General features: G+C 46.2%; 1 protein-coding gene across 2 annotated transcripts in view; it reads right to left on the minus strand.

Annotated features, from left to right (window-relative positions):
• Nucleotides 1-19137, minus strand: part of CSMD3 (CUB and Sushi multiple domains 3) — a 446157-nt gene that overhangs the window by 203694 nt on the left and 223326 nt on the right. For both annotated transcript variants that reach the window (XM_078593568.1, XM_078593567.1), the window contains one exon: nt 9864-9988. In XM_078593568.1, coding sequence (XP_078449694.1) covers nt 9864-9988 — 125 coding nt within the window. The remainder of the gene's footprint in view (nt 1-9863; nt 9989-19137) is intronic.

Consider the following 19137-nt stretch of genomic DNA (forward strand, 5'->3'; position numbering starts at 1 on the left):
GCCAGCATCGGCTTCTTCGTCCGACGACGACGAATTCCCTCCGACCACGGATTCTGCTGGGGTGGTGGAGGAGAGCCCTGCTGAGGCGAGCACGGGGACGGGCGTGGAAGATGTCGGCGCGATGGCGGGTCCGTCAACAACATCGGACGCTGATCAAAGATGGCAACAGGTGGCAGAACAACTGGAGACACTCAGGGACGTCCTGGCGCATCTATGTCACCTCGTTACGCCAAGGACGACGGCGGAAGGAGAAGGTGCTCCACGGGCCGCCACGTTGCCTGCCCTGCCGCCGCCATTAGCCACGCGGCAAGAAGACGCCATCTTGCGCGCTCCGCGGCGCCAAACCGCCATCTTGGCCACGCCGCGGGCCGACGCCATTTTGAATTTGCCTCCAGAACAACCATCATTGGAAGACGGCGTAAAGAGGAGTCGGAGTCGCCACCTTACTACAGTTAAGGAATTCTCTATCGGGGGCGATTGGAGCGCTTTCGCCTGCCGATTTTTGGCGGCGGTTCGTTCAGCAAGATGGACCGATGCGGAGGCTTTGGAAGTGTTGCCGACTCTACTGGACGACGAATCTGTTCGCTTTTTCCGCTCCATAACGGCCGATAAGAAGAAGACTTTATGTGGAGTTTTTGAGGAAATGGCCGACGCCTATGAGCCACCTGACGACGCGCATCGGCGATTCGCTCAACGACAACGAGCACCCGAAGAATCGCCCGTGGCGTTCAGGGGTGCGGTGTTGGAGCTGGCCATGGCAGCATATCCTGAGACGCCACAGGATCTGCTCGAGCCTCTCATATTGGGAAAAATGCTGGAGCTGTCTCGGGATCTGGGGATCCCCATGCCTGTGTGTGGGCATGAGAAGCTCACGTCCAGGGCGGCAGCAAAGTGTCTGGATGCGCAGTTTAATCTCCGTCGCTGGAAGCAAGTGGCGGCATGGACGGGTGGGCCCGTCAAGGAAGGAGGCGCGATGGGGTGGGACCCCACAAAGGCGATCTATGTGCCGGATGAGCGGGGTCCTCGGGAGCTGACGGCCGCCTCCTCTCCATGGTCGGGACGCGGAAGGCCGGGGCCGCGCGCTACGCCATCGGAACGGGGCCGTCGGGATGCAAGACCTGCGCTTCGGCGCAACGATGCCGATTGCTTCCGCTGCGGCCGTAGGGGCCATTACGCCAGGGATTGCTGGGCCCACTTTCCGGGTCCGCCGCAGCAGGAGGCCACAACACCGGACAAGCCGACCAAGGAACCTCCGAAACAGGCATGTCGGCACGCACCAGACACCCGGCAAGGCTTTACACCTCACCCACCACCTGTGTTGCGCGATCCTATTGTTGTTGTTAAAGAAAGGCCATCGACGGGGCCTTGTCGTTCAGTTACGCAGTGGCGCAAATTGGCACGGAGAGTTGTCGCGGCCGCTACGGGTTCGTCCACTGTACCGGGGTCTATACAAGGTGTGGACGTGCGCATTTTGGTCGACTCGGGAGCGTCTGCGACTATTATATCGGATGTCATTTTCCATCTGTTGGGCATTCCGCCGGGGGCTGTGCGTCCGGTTTATGGGTCGTGCGTCGCTGCGAACGGGGGTAGTATGGGTATCGTGGGCCAGGTGGATGCTAAGATATCTATTGGGGATGTGTCGGCTTCGGGCGTTGTGTTAATATCGAGATCTTTGGCGGTTCCTTGCTTACTAGGCACGGATTTTTTGGCTAAGATGCCCATTTTGATTAAAATCAATGAAAATTGTATTGAATTGCCGGGGGGCCGTCGAATCTCGTTTCTGCCGTCGCCCTGGGGGCGACCTGCTTCGGCCGTACAGGTGCAGGCGCTGTCCGTCGCATCTGTGGACATCCCACCTGGTTCACAGATGCTTATACCCTTGCGGTATCGGAAGCCCCTGCCCAATCGGCTAGGAGCAGTAGGGGTCTTGTTGTCGCCATCCGCCACGATAACAACAGGGTTGGCGTTAGTTGGGGCACAGACCATCGTCCGGCCGGATCAATTACCGTTTTTACAGGTGCTTAATGCGGGGGTGGAAAACATCCGTGTTCCGGCCGGTACGGTTGTGGCACATGCCACTACGGCGTTTGCGACGCGCGATTGTCCGCATCGCCGAGGAGTGGTCGCTGGTGTTTCCGAGCCAAGGGGTTCGGATAATCGTTGGATCGCTACCTTATGTGACGAAAATTCTTCCCTGTCCGTGGGGCAACGTGATGCGCTGCGTAAATTGTTGCTGACGTATTCGGATGTGTTCAGCTCCGATGATTTGGATTTGGGACGCACATCGTTGCTTTCCCATCACATTGAGACGGGCGACGCTGCCCCTATTCGATTAAATTCGCATCGGATGAGTCCAGCGGAGCGAGAACACGTTCGGGGGGCGGTGGAAGACATGTTGGCTGCGGACATTATATCGCCATCTAACAGCCCATGGGGCGCTCCTGTGGTCTTGGTTAAGAAAAAGGATGGCAACTTGCGATTTTGTGTTGATTTCCGGAAATTGAATAAGATATCGGTGGCAGATGCGTATCCCCTGCCGCGTATGGACGACTCCCTTGACGCATTGTCGGGGGCTAAGTTCTTTTCCACACTGGACCTCTCTTCGGGATTTTGGCAGCTTCCCCTTGACGAGTCCTCACGGGAGAAAACCGCATTCCGTACGCCGCAGGGGTTATTTCAATTCAACTGCCTCCCGATGGGATTGAATGCGGCCCCTGCTACATTTCAAAGATTGATGGAGCTCGTTTTGACGGGGTTGCAGTGGGAGACGTGTCTTATATATTTGGACGATATTATTGTGTTCAGCCGCACATTTGAGGAACATTTAACGCGGCTGGAGACAGTGTTCACGAGGATGCGCTCTGCCAATTTGAAATTCAAACCAAAGAAATGCCACCTACTGCAACGGTCCGTCCGTTATTTGGGGCACATTGTGAGTGCAGAGGGGGTGTCCACGGATCCGGAAAAGACGGCGTGTGTCCGGGATTGGCCGACTCCGGCCTCCGTGGGGGATGTTCGGCGGTTTTTGGGATTTGCCTCGTATTACCGAAGATTTGTGCCGGGGTTTGCGACGATTGCGAGGCCCTTGCATCTCCTTACGGGTAAAGGACGGAAATTTGTTTGGGGAGAGCCGGAAGAGGCGGCCTTTCGGAGTCTGCGTGATCTATTGGCTACGGCCCCGACATTGGATTATCCCGATTTTGATCGCCCTTTCATTCTTGATACGGACGCGAGTGACACAGGTATTGGGGCGGTATTATCACAGTCTAAAGGGGGCGTAGAGCGCGTCGTGGCGTATGGTAGCCGAGTCTTGTCGCCTGCGGAAACACGCTACTGTGTCACTCGTAGAGAACTTTTGGCGGTTGTTTTTTTCCTACGGCAATTTTGACCGTACCTTTACGGTCGTTCTTTTATTGTGCGTACGGATCATGCGGCCTTGCAATATGCACTTAAAATGGACCAGCCATCGGGACAGTGGGCACGTTGGTTGGACACGCTGCAGGAATTTTCCTTCCAAATTCAACATCGGAAGGGAGTGCGCCATGCGAACGCTGACGCACTTTCCAGATTACCAGGGCGCGCCCCTTGTAAATGTACGTCGGGGACGTATAGGTGTTCGCCGATTTTAAACCCCCCTCAGCCGCTTACGTTGGCCGTCGAGAAGTCGGATACTCCGATGGAACCCGGACCGACTGACGGGGTTTTAAATCTGCCGCGGTCTGTCTGGATTCGGGAACAGATGATGGACGAGTCGTTATTGTCCATGCGGAAGCGGTCTATGAGGGACAATGGGAGTCCGAGTTCGGCTGTGGGGCCGCGAACCGCTCTCCGAGATGGTCTGCTTATGTGGCGAGAAAGGTTCCAGGAAAGCTGGCGTGTGGTGGTACCAACGTCCTTGCGATTTGAGTTGATTAGAACTCTCCATTGTGACACACTATTGCATTTAGGGGTGCAGAAGACTTTGTTGACGTTACAACGTCATTATTTTTGGCACGGCATGGCGACAGATGTCGTAGGGCACGTGCGCGCGTGCCCTGAATGCGCCCGGCGTAAGCCGCCTAAACATCCTTACGTGCCGCCTCTCCAGTCGATTCAGGTGTCTAGAGTCAATGAATTGGTGGCACTGGACATATTGGGACCCTTCCCACCATCGGCGAGGGGAAATAAATATTTGCTGGTAGGGGTTGAGTATCTCTCCCGTTGGCCGATGGCCTGGCCGTTGCCCAATCAGTCGGCCGCGGCCATCACCGACGCATTTTTGTTTGGGTACATTATGGACAAGGGGGCGCCTGAGAGACTCCTCACGGACCAGGGCCGAAATTTCTCTTCTAAATTATTGGCTGAAGTGTGTGCGGGCCTTGGGACTAAGAAAATACGGACATCCCCATACCATCCGCAGACGGATGGTATGGTTGAGCGGCTGAACAGGACATTGTCTGCCATGCTTTGCCATACTGTGAGTGAACAGCAATCAGATTGGGATCTGCACATCCCCGGAGTGCTTTCGGCGTACAGGATGACGCCCCATGCGGCTACAGGGTATTCGCCGTTTTACCTTATGTATGGTCGGGAAAACGTGCCTCCGGTGGATGTGCAATTGGGTACTGGGGTGAAGGGACCTCGTAAACCACTCCCTGAATACATTCAGGACACGGTTCGCCGGGTTACGGAGGCGCGGGAAAACGCCCGCGTGGCTACGGCCAAAGCCCAGGCCCGGAACGAGCGGTATGCTCGGCGGTCTGAGGGGGAGTGCCCCTGGAAGGTTGGTGACCTGGCCTGGCTCCATTGTCCGCAGGTGCGGCCGGGGCCCTCTCCTAAATTGCACAAACCTTGGCATGGTCCTGTGCGCCTCATTGAGGTTCCCAATCCACAGTCGGCGCGCGTTCAGATTGGGTCTCGCCGTTGGTTTGTTCATACGTCGCGGTTGAAACCATATGTTGCTCCCCTACGTGATGCGTCATCTCCCAATGTTGCCTTGCCGGGGTCTGTTGCTGCTGACTCTGACTCTTCCCCGCCGGCGTCCATTGATCTTGCTAGAGCGTCTGTCGTACCTGTTCCAGACAGGCCGACCGTGACACCACGGGGGAGGAGTGGGCCTGTTCGGAGGGCGCCTGCCAGGGCTGCGGGACCTTCGAGCCCTGCAACCCTTCCGACCCCGCTGCAGGCGCATTCGCGGAACACGACCAAGACTGATTCGTCAGGGACACGAGACGTCGGTGGACTTCCAATCGCAGCAGGGGATTTACCCCCTGTCATTCCTCGTGTTCCATCGCGTCCCCGTTCTACAAGTGGGCCGCCGACCGTTCGGGACGGGCCGGCGACCCGCACTCGTTCCAAATCACTTACGTTTCGTTGATTGTATGTTGTTATTGTTCTTGTTCTTGCCGTCGTATTTATCGCATGCTTTCGTACGTTCGTCGATGTTACTTGTGTTGTTGTTCTTGTTGTTATATTGCATGCTTAGTGTCCTTTGAGGGGGAAGGTCGGTTCACCGCATTACGCTTTGGTATTGTTCAGCCGAGGTCGGCTGGGTTTTTTCTATGGGGGAGGGTGGTGTAATGCGGGCGAAAGCGACCTTCCGGATGTGACGTCACGAGGAGGCGGAGCCAGGTGACGTGGGTGAAAGGTTGAGGTCCTTAAGCGGGTAAACCGGAAAGAGAAGTCAGTCGGGGTGTGAATGGAAAGGTGTGGGGCCACGCGGGCGTACGAGCCGAGGGGGCACCGTCGGAGCGGGAGCCAACCCCGGGAACAGTAGGGAGCTACTGGGAGGTGTAAAGCTGCAGATAGAAATAGGCAGTAAGGCTGTGTGTGAGAGGCAGCGGTGTGGCTGCCAAGAGTCGCAGGAGCGACGAGGAGGCGAGACAGCACGAGGCTGTCAGAGCTGCGGAGTAAGCAAGAGCGAGAAGAGCAGCAGCGATTACAGCCAAGGGGGCTGAGAGTGAGTAACAGCAGCGGAGCTGCTGTGGGGGCTACAGGAGCGACAGAGGCCAACAGAGGGGCTGCTGGTGGAGAAGAGAGAGACATCGGAGCCAGCACGGTGGGGACTAAGCAAAGAGGAGACAGCCGTGTGGGTAATACAGTACGGACCAAATAAAGGACACTGAGCCAGAGATCGTGGTCGAATCCTTTATTACACACGAATGGCTTTTAATTTATTATTTATACGATTTCTTTTAAGAGTCAATAAGTCAACTTTTTGTCAACACATGGCAATACACTGTTCAAAACTTTAAGCCATAGTTGTTAATATTGTTTAAATTAGTATTATATAGTTTTACAGATTAATACTGCAATAACATTAACACAAAAGTTAATGAGTTGCAAGCTAATGCGGCATTAATTTGATTAACCAGACTTTTTATTTAAAACATTTACATTGAGGGCAATAAATAAAATATATGGTCCTTTTGGCGTAGCTTACACAATACGGAACATAGCACATTTATAACAACTACATACTAATTGGCTTGCGCAATGTTTGTACTGCTTTTTGATTCTTGTCTTGTGTAATAACACCGTTACTATATTAAACAAGGCTATTCAAAATTGCCTTTTCTGGAGCATTACATTTGATAGCTTTGCCATCTCAGCCAGCAGAAGAGTAAACTGTAATCACATTCCATATATGAGCCAGAGGTATTATGTTCAATCTGACATTTTAAAATGATTGTTTCGAGTTCTCTTGCATTCTATTAAATAAGTGGATGTTTTATTTGGAACGTTGTTTCAGTTAACATTCCTACACAATAATTTCTGTCAAAAAAGTACAAAGATTATGTTATCTTTTAACCATAAATTACATGTTGTATTTATAATAATAATGGAGGCAGTTCTGCATATAACATTATATTGATGCATGCCTTTCAAACAACCAGATAAACACAATATATAGTCGTTAACACACAATTGTAGCGCATAACATTGTAATGGAAAACCCAGATCTTCTTGGTTCTTTTGGTAAAGTCACGTAGAAGGGAAGTAATAAAATAATAAAAATAAAACATGATAAAATAATTCTCACGACGTTTCGGCCACAACGCAAGCAGCCGTCCTCAGGTGAAGACCAGGTCTGTCGGGGAGACAGCTGTCTCCCGTCCTCAGGTGAAGACCAGGTCTTTTTTATTTTTATTATTTTATGACTTCCCTTCTACGTGACTTTACCGAAAGAACCAAGAAGATGAATCCCTGCAGTCACGAAAGCTTTAAATCGAAAGGAAAACCCAGAGTTCATTTTAGCTGGATAGCCCAGCAGCTGTACATGTGTGTAATCCTGTCTCTGGTAAAGATACTCCTCCTAAACTCACTGTCTATCATTAAGTGGATGTTAAGACCCTCATACCATGTATGGAAAATAACTGAATGTTAAATGCATAGGTCATCTGTGTGATATGGAAATTAAGTTTTAGCATTCATATATATTTCCTCTTTTTGTATCTATTTGCACTTGAGTGATATTTCTGCAGTATCCAGGGATTGTACAATATCATTCAGTACAATTCTATATATTTTTTTGTTCATGAAGCTTGATTTTTTTAGGGAGTTGTTTGATGTCTCATTAACTATTTTAGACTAGTATGTGACCTTGAATCTTGAATAGGTCGCATTTTCAGCTGTTTAATTGACTGGAACAAATTAATGGGCTAATTGTACATAGCAGTGTCACGATGATGGAGAGGTTCCTAAGCGATTAAGGCGAGGGAACAGAGAAGCCACATCTGGCCTAAAGGTAGTTTTTAAGATGGTCTGGGTCTTGTGCAAGTGTGTTTGTGTGAGAAGTAGTGGTGCAGTGGTTCGTAGTGGTGATGTGGTTAAGCCCGATAATCCTGGCCACAGCTAGTCCTGTGCCTCTCAGAGATCGACTCAGCCTTGAATTAGTACCAAGTGCAGTGTGTGATAATAAGCACATGAGATGAAACGGTGACTGGGCATAGCGCTGAACACTATATTGTGCATGGAGGTATTTTTTGTTTATTCTGTCTTTTATTTTAACTCATGAAAGTCATCGAGTAGTTTTACTTGAATAATGAATGTGTCATCAAATCATCTCTTTAAAAAAGAAACAAGCTGCGTGTCGAATTGAGGCACGATTGCTTAATAATACCACATTATTAAAATATAATTCATCAAAACATAATTGGCTAGGGCATTATTAATTAAAGACAGTATATACCAAAAACCAATACCTTAATTCCAAAATAAATAGCTTAAGTATTCTGCACGTAACTATGCATATTCTTAGGTTTTTTTCGGTAAAGTCACGTAGGTAAAAAATGTAAATAAAAATTAATAAAAGTAAAATAAAATAAAAAAAATCACGACGTTTCGGAGGCAACACAAGCTTCTGTCTTCAGGTGGAACCGCCACAGCACGCTTGCTGAAGACGGAAGCTTGTGTTGCCTCCGAAACGTCGTGATTTTTATTTTATTTTACTTTTGTTTAATTTTAATTTTTTACCTACGTGACTTTACCGAAAAAACCTAAGAATATGAATCCTTGCAGTCACGAAAGCTTCAAATCTAGAACTATGCATATGCATAGGTATTTTATGATGATCTTAAACTTGTAAACTATGGTTGGGTGCCTAAGGGGTAAGACAGTGTGACTTTCCATCAGGAGACTACAATTTGTTCCCTATTCTCCCTTTAATTCTGAAAAAATACTGCTCTCATATAGAGCACAAATCCAGCCAAAGTTGGCAAACTGGTGTCACATATTTGGAGTGGAGCATCCAGTTCCCACCTCATTATACTAGGTGGAATTCAATATATTGCAGTAAAGTTGAGTGATGATCCAGCACTCACTAATTTCCTCACTCACTCACAGATTGTGGGTCACCTTCTTCTATGTATGTATGTTGAACTTATTTCGCACCATACATAGCCAACCATGCAAATCGGAGGTGCGGGGAAAGGATAACAAACGAAAGACAAAAGGCAGTTCTATAGCCATGAGTGTTTAATCTAGATTTCAAAGTGCAAAAGAAAGAGCATCTTCATTTCATGTCTAGCCAAAAACCCGCTGCGAGAATGACTGGAGTTCGCATTGTGGTTTATGCTCCTTGACGAGATCAGCAAGTTATTGTAGTTCATCTATGGCAAACACTTTGCATGCAATGAGTTGCGACCATCGCTCTTCTATTGCTACTGCCATGGTTACTGTTCCCGTGAACTTCGCTCATTGATTCCCCGACTCATGTTTGAGGAATCGGGTCTGCCGGACTGGCTGTCCGTCTCAACCACACTGTGCCCAACCACCACACTGCAGGTCACAGCACTACTCTCTCTCTACCTCGCACTGCTCCGCTTTAGAATTCCCTCCCATCGTCTATTTTCCCCAAAGCTATTTCAACCTTGCTCAAATCAAGAAATGTGTTCACACGTAGCTATTACAACTATGATAGTGCCATTTGTTGCTAGGCGTTTGACGTTTTGGGCATTTGGGCCTGCGCACTGCAACTGTTTAAAGTAAGTAAATAAATAGGAATGTGGAATTTCCACGACTGGCTTAGGGCTATGAGCAGCAGATGACCACTTCCCCACACTTGCTTGATTGGGAAAGCACTAATACTGTGTGTATATCGTTAGCTGCTTTGTGAAATAATTTTCAAAAAGCGTGTAAATATGTGTATTGAAGCCTGAAAATTCAAGTTCACTTTCCACGTTTGCATTGGTTTGCTTTACAGACTTTTTTGGTGCAAATGCAAACACAGGACGGATTTACTTTAGGGCAATAGGAAAAACGGAAAAAGAAACATCTGTTCTTAAATTACTTGCCGGTAACTGCGGAGGCAGAATGTGACACGGAGGCCAAGCAAACATTTTGGGTGTCAGGAGAATGGATTGTGCTGTAATTAAAAGTCTTACCCTTGCACAGTGGTCTGCTATCACTCCATGCAGCAAAAACATCATTGACCTTCTGGCACAGGATGCTGCTGGAGCCCTGAAGCATGTAACCTTCCTTGCAGGAAAACTGAACTATTGCTCCGAGCCTGGAATGATAAAGAATGGAAAGTGCAAGCAACAATAACAGGGCAGTCAGTGTTTATACAAGGATAACATGGAAACTCAGAGCACAGGAGCTTAAAAATGAAAGACAGAATGCTGTTAGGCGGATTTCCCAAATCCGATTCCCCTCATTTGAAATCCAGTCAACTTCCACAGAACATAGTCTAGGTGGGCTGCATACAAATGGTTTAAAATCAAAAGGACGGTGGGATCTGGGAGCAGTATTCTCCAAACCAATTAACCTTTTTTGGTAAAGGCTTGACTCTCGATCACTGGACACACTCTGAGCTGTAACAACTGGTAGCATGCTTACATTGTTTTTTTCTTTGCCACTGTGGCACAGATAGCATACTAAGCTTCTTCTCTGCAAGACTCACCCCGATCTCACTGAATGGAGTTTTCCACGTGTATAATGTACCCCATATATTGAATGATAATTACAATTCCTTTTTTTCCCCAAACCAAATCAAGGCCATCTATTATGATAATTTTCCACAATATTTGGAGCATAATCAACATGTCAATGGTAACTCATTGTACCTATATACCAATTTAAATACGCACAAAGAACACACATCAACAAGTACTCATAAGCATTTTTAAAAATCATAATTAAATATGAAAGTGCCCATACAATGATTACAGCCATTTTTGAGCGATCATAAGAGGTGTACTTTCGGTTTACTTGCAAATCCGATCGATGCAGTTTTTTTCAGCAAACATCAGAGTTGGTTTGGCAAATTGGCCTGACCAGGGTGATCTCTGACTTGTCACATGACCAATATCACATGAACAATATCCTGATTGGTGAAAAAGAAGATTTTTTTTCTAAATCTAGTCATGGAAAAAAATTTGCAAATGATGATTTGAAATTAGAAATAATTAATTTTCCGTATGTCTAATAGCAGGTTTGATAAAGGATGTCGGAGTAATTATTTAATTTGTGAATCGATTATTTTCATACTATTTATTATTCGAATTGATGGCCAGTTAGAGTCGAGGTTTGATTCGGAAAACAATTATAACTGTTTTCCTTCATGGGACCTCCTTTGCCAGTACCAAAATATGACAACAGGTTTTCCCCTTTTATCTGGCAACAAAACAGGTGTTAAGATGTTAAAACACCAAACTGAAACCTTTTACAAGGAATCGTGTTTACATTAACCACACTGCTTGTGGTCAGAACGCAAACAAAAACACATACTCTGATAATATATGCATTGTTGTTGAAACTGATTTGTCCACACCAGAAACAGCTTTCTTTTGAGCCTCGTCTCAAACGGTGTTAGACCAGAGGACGCCAAAAGGCGTACAGCCCAAAAACAATGCACTATCAGAGTAACGAGAGCTTGGGGTGAGCATCTACATCATGGGACCTCCTGACCACAAACACTGTGGTTAATGTAGACATGATTCCTTGTAAAAAAAATCCGTTTGGTGTTTTAAGATTATAACACCTGTTTTGTTGCCAGATAAAAGGGGAAAAACCTATTACCAACTGTTCTCCTGTACGAAGCTGTGCTGCAGATCCATAATCCAGTGTTTTGCAGGTAATTATTGGTGGATCACATTGAGATTCGTGATTGGTAGTTGACATTTATCTTTTAAGATTCTGATTGATACAGTAGTTTGTATGTATGTGTGATGAATGCTGCATCTGGTGTGTGCTATGGCCATCCAAAGCTCGATCAACCTTTGGCTATAAATGTCCCACTATTCAAGAAGAGTCATGCTATATTTGGTTCTATCTCAATCTTCATGGCTGGACCGCAAAAGGTACCTAGTTCTTCAGAGACGACAGCATGTTGTTTCAGCGGGTCATCCAGGGCATCTGTATTCAGGAACGGAATACCAGAGATGCTGATATTGAATGCTTGAACTAAATTACAATGCAGGTGGCTTGCTCCTTTTCCCACCATGACAAGCATTGGGAGGCATGCTTGTGTATCATCCCCTGAATTTTTGCCTTTATTTCAATTTGCCCAAAGATGTCGAGAACGTCATGTGACCAATGCTTGCAGCTTGAAAGTCCAGCGGCTGAAAATGTGCCATATTTACGTTTTGTCCAAAACACACGTCTGCACATCTAGTCACTGTTGATTAAAATACTGAGCCTGAATCAATTTCCATGTCGAGATACGTATATTTGAGTGGAACTGACACAGCCACTGGCCCACGTCTGTGTCACTGATGACGATCAGCCAGGACGCGTGCCCAATGCCTGCTGAATCGTCTGCCACAGCGCATGTGCCTCTTTGGGACCTTTGATGGTGGTGTTCCATGTCCCTTTAGCGAGCGTGTCACCACATTCCTTCCACTCCCACTAATTACTTCTCATCTTTATGCAGATATGGCATACTTCCATAATGAAGTGGTATGGATCCAGAATGTAGTCTGCTTCACAGTGATAAAAGGGGCTTTTATCCATTTCTCTGCTGTCCTTCACCCTGTTCCCAAGTGGAGTCCATCTGCCCCCAGCGAGCAGATGAAGACAGCTGTTGAACACCATTCATTGGACCCTATGCCAACACTTTCTGCAGCTATCACCATCATCCAGGGCTGCTTCAAATGTCAACTCTGGCTTAGAAAGGAGATGGCATTGCAGCACTGCATCCTTCACTCCTCATGCAAGACGGTCCAGCAGAATGATTTGAAGGGTGTCATGAATGTTACAGTGCTCTGACAGGTGGCGTACTTTAGCAATATAGTGCACAATGCTGTCACCATGACATTGAGCAATTTTGAAAACTGCAGATTTCTGAAGGTGCTGGCTTCAAATGTGCTTCCACCATCGCCATGATCTCTCAGTCTCATTTGTCGGTGCCTTTGCATAAGCATGTGCAGTTGGGCGGCACATAGTGACCATGACTGTTATGCTTCTGCTCACCATCAGACCTCAGGATTAAATTATTCAATGGGGAGGTGATGGCCAATGATCAACACTAGTAAGAATGGCAGCCAAAGGAGAAAACCCCCCAAAAAGTTTTATTTTAACAGGTAAGGCATACTGAGCTATATAGCTCTTTTTCAGAAGTGACCTGGCTTCAAATGATATCTCAACGAAGTGGCTCATCACGTGGAAATGTATAGCAGCCAAAAATTGTCAACGCATTATTCTAAATGTGGAGGGAAAAACCGGAGGACCCAGAGAAAAATCCACGTGACCACGGGGGGAGAGAAAATGCCAACTCTAAATATACAGGCATTGTCAGGGTTGGGATCGAACCCACGGTTCCTGTACACCAGGTGAAGTAGATAACATTTTGCCACCTTGACAGAGAGAAGGAGCGATGCGTTCCAATCATGCGCAGGGGAGTGGTGGAGGTCTTGATCCAACAGTGATTAGGGCATGGATTTTATTGGAAATGATGATACAATCCGATATTAATAATTAAGAAGGAAGATGTTGTTGACAAGTGTGCTTTGTTTTTGCCGAACAGATTGCATGTTGCAGTTTATGTTGAACTCAAATAGAATGTGCTTAAATATTGTGAAAATTATACATTCCATATATGTGACGTGAAATGGATAGATTCATACACTCATATGCGATGGATCAACATGCAAAAACATGTTATAAATACAACTTTAAAATCACAATTTAGAATTCTTGCTCTCTTTTTTTGGAAACTGTTTAAAAGCTTAAATGTATTCAAAGTACAAGCCGCAGTTAATGATTTACAATCACAAGAGAAGCTTTCATGTATCATTCCAAAGCCAACTTTCAGCAGAGCTACATCGGCGCTGTTGGGTACAGCGACAGTTTGTCATCTGCATGTAAATCTATCAACTATAAATAAACGAGACCTTTTTTGTTGCAATTTTACCGAGGTACACACACACAAGACACTTTTGAGTTATTATTAAAAGTTTTAAACGTCACGGTTGACCTTTGGAAAGAGAAAAAAAATTGGCATTGAGGATGGAAAATGAAGTGTATCGCCCGAAAGATATGAAACCAGAAATTGCCTATGCACTGCAGAGCTTTGCACCTGAGCCAGGGACTCGCCTTTTAAAGAATTAAATGGTACCCTGCATTTGAGTCAAATCCACGCTTAATGAAGCATGAAGTTAAATCTGCAGATCTACATTACATTAGCACACCAGGATTTACATAATCGATTTAGACATCAAATGCAGGTCACGCAAAGCAAACAACATTGCCCGCAAAGAAAATGTAATATCGACAACCAATCTTGGCATATCGCCATGTGTGTGCACGGGCGGGTGTGTGCGTTTTGCAATTGCTTGTAAGCATTCGTGTGCATACATCTGTGTGTTCTGTTTAGAGTTCCAATGACCTGCATTAATTACTTCCAATTAAATATTTGATTTTCATTGTCATTGGCTGCCTTAACCCACAGAAGGTACACCAAAAGGTCAACTTGCTCTGAAGGAATTGGCATGTTAGTGCTTGGGCACAGAGGTGGGGCTACATGTACAACGCTCACCAACTGTAACTCATCATTCATAATAAAGGTTTTTGGGTTAGATCGCGTAAGTGTAAATGTGTCAAAACCCTCCACCACTCGACACATTTAAATATTTGAATATTTAAATTGTAAATTTGTGGATTTACTCTCCAACACACCAGTGGGTTGAAGTAGTAACTATTGGGCGTTTTGTTTACGTGACAAATCCCTTACTAATTGGCTGTGTCGGGTGGTGGAGGGTTTTGACACATTTATACTTACGCGATCTAACCCAAAAACCTTTATTATGAATTATATTGGTCGCGAAAGCCTATGTGCTCAACTGTAACTCATCATGTGCTCTATGTGATTATAATAACGTCGGAACTTACTGTGTCCACCCATATGCACTGTAAGGAGGTGAATATTAATTTAGATCTTCATTTTTTTTACCGTACAATAATTGCATTTGCCACAGAATATATACATTCATAATGAGTTAGATCGCGTAAATATAAATGTGTTGTTAACCCACCACCACCTGACACAGCCAATTAGTAAGGTTTACTCTTCAACACAAATGAAAAAAAGCCAATGGTAAAACACGATAAACGGTTATGCGCACATAGAGAAATGTCTAGACCAAAAAATATTAAATGTTAATGAATAAACTAAAGGAGTTGCTATGGTGTAGTGGTTAGCAGACTGACCATGGCATCCAGAGATCGCTGGTGAGATTGCAAAAGTGGGAGATTTATTAAATTCCCCAAAACTCTGTCCACCCAGCAGTATAAATGGATACACCAAAGTTGTTTGATTGGCAGGCGGCACATGGTGGGGTAAAGTATGCGCATATTCACCTCTTCCCATATCTCTGAGTAATGGCATGAGCAAGCTAAACCGTTCAGTAATGCACCATTAACTTTTTAACTGAGAAACGAGGGCAAGTATCATCAAGCCGCCATGTGGTTTGCATGTTGGCGCTCACCAAGCAGTGCATTCATCACTAACATTCCACTGGAAATGGTTGCCGGGTTTTGACTTTCAGAACCGATAAGTGATTGTGAAAACGGTTACCGGTTCACTGGTTGTCTTTTAAGAATTATACTGTACACCAAACAAACTAAGATTGATTTCTGGTCATGGCTAAAATCAGTGAAAAGTGATATATGACTTGGACCTGAGTCTCTCTTCTTACTCCCTTTACCAACTTTCACTGAACAGTTTGGTGAATTATAGTCAAACATCCAGCAACAGATTGAAAGTTCTAATTAGAAATATGTCCTATGAAATCGCATGGCCATTAACTTTTGCAATTGATTGAATACGAATGATATGGAACAAATACGGAAAACAATGTGGCCTTTTTCAATCGAATGTATCATTTGTGTTTCATGGTACGCTTAATGTGGATGCAATTGCTTAAAACACAGTTGTCACGACTGTACACTGACAAGCATGCCATTTTACTAACCATTAATGAAAGCAGTGATTATCCAAACACGTGATCCATGATAATCCACTACGTGGAAAATAAAGATGTCAGAGTGATCCAGAATAATATTGCAGCCAACTGTGCTAATTGGAGGTGCGGGAGAAGGACAACTACACACAAAAAGCAGTTCTAAGGAAATTAGTTTTCAATCGAGATTTAAATGTGCATAGCTCTAGTGGCTTCCTAATATCGGAAGGAAGAGGATTCCAAACGGCCACAGAAGCGCATCTGAAAATCTAATTTTAATTGTAGGTTTATTTAAACAGTGAGAGACAGAATAACAGCAAAAAAATCCAGAAAAACGCCTGTCAAAAATGTTATAAATTGATTTGCATTTTAATTAGGGAAATAAGTGTTTGACCCCTCTACAAAACATGACTTAGTATTTGGTGGCAAAACCCTTGTTGGCAATCACAGAGGTCAGACGTTTCTTGTAGTTGGCCACCAGGTTTGCACACATCTCAGGAGGGATTTTGTCCCACTCCTCTTTGCAGATCTTCTCCAAGTCATTAAGGTTTCGAGGCTGACGTTTGGCAACTCGAACCTTCAGCTCCCTCCACAGATTTTCTATGGGATTAAGTTCTGGAGACTGGCTAGGCCACTCCAGGACCTTAATGTGCTTCTTCTTGAGCCACTCCTTTGTTGCCTTGGCCATGTGTTTTGGGTCATTGTCATGCTGGAATACCCATCCACGACCCATTTTCAATGCCCTGGCTGAGGGAAGGAGGTTCTCACCCAAGATTTGATGGTACATGGCCCCGTCCATCGTCCCTTTGATGCGGTTAAGTTGTCCTGTCCCCTTAGGAGAAAAACACCCCCAAAGCATAATGTTTCCACCTCCATGTTTGACGGTGGGGATGGTGTTCTTGGGGTCATAGGCAGCATTCCTCCTCCTCCAAACACGGCGAGGTGAGTTGATGCCAAAGAGCTCCATTTTGGTCTCATCTGACCACAACACTTTCACCCAGTTTTCCTCTGAATCATTCAGATTTTCATTGGCAAACTTCAGACGGGCATGTATATGTGCTTTCTTGAGTAGGGGGAACTTGCGGGCGCTGCAGGATTTCAGTCCTTCACAGCGTAGTGTGTTACCAACTGTTTTCTTGGTGACGATGGTCCCAGCTGCCTTGAGATCATTGACAAGATCCTCCCGTGTAGTTCTGGGCTGATTCCTCACCGTTTTCATGATCATTGCAACTCCACGAGGTGAGATCTTGCATGGAGCCTCAGGCCAAGGGAGATTGACAGTTCTTTTGTGTTTCTTCCATTTGCGAATAATCGCACCAACTGTTTTCACCTTCTCACCAAGTTGCTTGGCGATGGTCTTGTAGCCCATTCCAGCCTTGTGTAGGTCTACAATCTTGTCCCTGACATCTTTGGAGAGCTCTTTGGTCTTGGCCATGGTGGAGCGTTTGGAATGTGATTGATTGCTTCTGTGAACAAGTGTCTTTTTTACAGGTAACAAGCTGAGATTAGGAGCACTCCCTTTAAGAGTGTGCTCCTAATCTCAGCTTGTTACCTGTATAAATGACACCTGGGAGCCAGAAATCTTTCTGATTGAGAGGGGGTCAAATACTTATTTCCCTCATTAAAATGCAAATCAATTTATAAAATTTTTGACATGCGTTTTTCTGGATTTTTTTGTTGCGATTCTGTCTCTCACTGTTCAAATAAACCTACCATTAAAATTATAGACTGATCATTTCTTTGTCAGTGGACAAACGTACAAAATCAGCAGGGGATCAAATACTTTTTCCCTCACTGTACAGCATGTATTACACTTATTACAGTACTTATTGTGACGGCAGACCACATGAATTTGCACATGTTGCTGCCCCAACAATTTCACCATGTCAATGTTTAACCTGTTTGGGCATCAGAAAACACTTGTATTAATTATTCAAATATGACTAACAGCTTCAACATCTATACATAATGCATTTATTGTAGATGTATTGTCATGATATGCTAATATCCATCAAAGCAAGCATACTTTAAATTAATTAAATCGTTTCAATTGTACACTTGAAATATTGTTTCAGTAATGTTGTTTTAATAACAGTATTTAGAACATCATGGGACCTCCTTTGCCAGTACCAAAATATGACAATAGGTTTTTCCACTTTTTTCTGGCAACAAAACACACACGGATGCCTATCTGTAATGTAGGAACTTGGCGGGAGACGACCTTACGGGCAGCACACTCTTTATTTAACACCAACTTATATTACACGGGTGGCTAACTCCAGCCTTAACCCACAGGGTAACCCCGGCTACACCCACACGGGCTCTTACCCCCCGTAGCCTCTCGGAACACACCCAGCCGGGGTGTCCGTCTTGACTCTGGGTCCCACAGTCTCGGCCCACATGGACGTCAGACTACGGGTCCCACAGTCTCGCCTCCGAGCCACACAGGGCCCCGGTCCCGACAAGGACAGCGGGACTAGGGGTCTCAGGGCCTACCCCTTGAACTCCGTCTTCGGTCTTCGACTGGTTAACAACTCCTCGAGTGCTCCCGCGCGTCCCCCTTTATAGTCCTTCATGCGGACGTCGCTGAGAGCACCCACGCCAGTTGACCAATCACTGCGCGCTGCCCACGATCCTCTTTCCTACCTTGTGTCAGCGCGCACAACCACGCACCCCGCGCCGCCCTGTAATCTCTCACTCTCGGCGCACGCGTCAACACCACGCCTACATCGCGTGCCCAACCACGCACCCCGCGCCGCCTCGTGATCTCTCACTGCGGGCGCGCGTCAGCACCACCACTACATCACCCCCTACCACATAGCTCGCAGCCGACTCGGCTGCTATAAAAAATTTTATTACCCCCCCCCGTGTGTGCCCCGTAACACAAGCAACAACAACAACACAACACAACAAGAACAATATGTACAACGCGGCGAGCGACAACAATAAACGTGTATGCAAAAAAAATGACTCGTGCAGCGTCCCTTCATTTCCGAGCGCCCCTTGAACGGGACATTACACCGGGCAGAAGGGGAACGCGGCGGCGAGCTCGGTTTTTTTTTCTTCTTTTTTTTTTCATGAAAAGTGTTGTGTCTTAGCACGAGTCCACCTGGCCGGTCCGTCGTACGGCACCAGACGCGGTTGACCGTCCGGTGATGCCGGCAGTCCAGGAAGGCACGGGGCAGGCATCGGAGATCCGCGCGTGCCGCGGGGTTCCGGTTCCCGACGGTCAACAGCCGTCAGGTCCGAGACACCTGGG

Source organism: Lampetra planeri, chromosome 4 (genome assembly GCF_965212315.1).
Source record: "Lampetra planeri chromosome 4, kcLamPlan1.2.h2, whole genome shotgun sequence".
Lineage (NCBI taxonomy): Eukaryota > Metazoa > Chordata > Hyperoartia > Petromyzontiformes > Petromyzontidae > Lampetra > Lampetra planeri.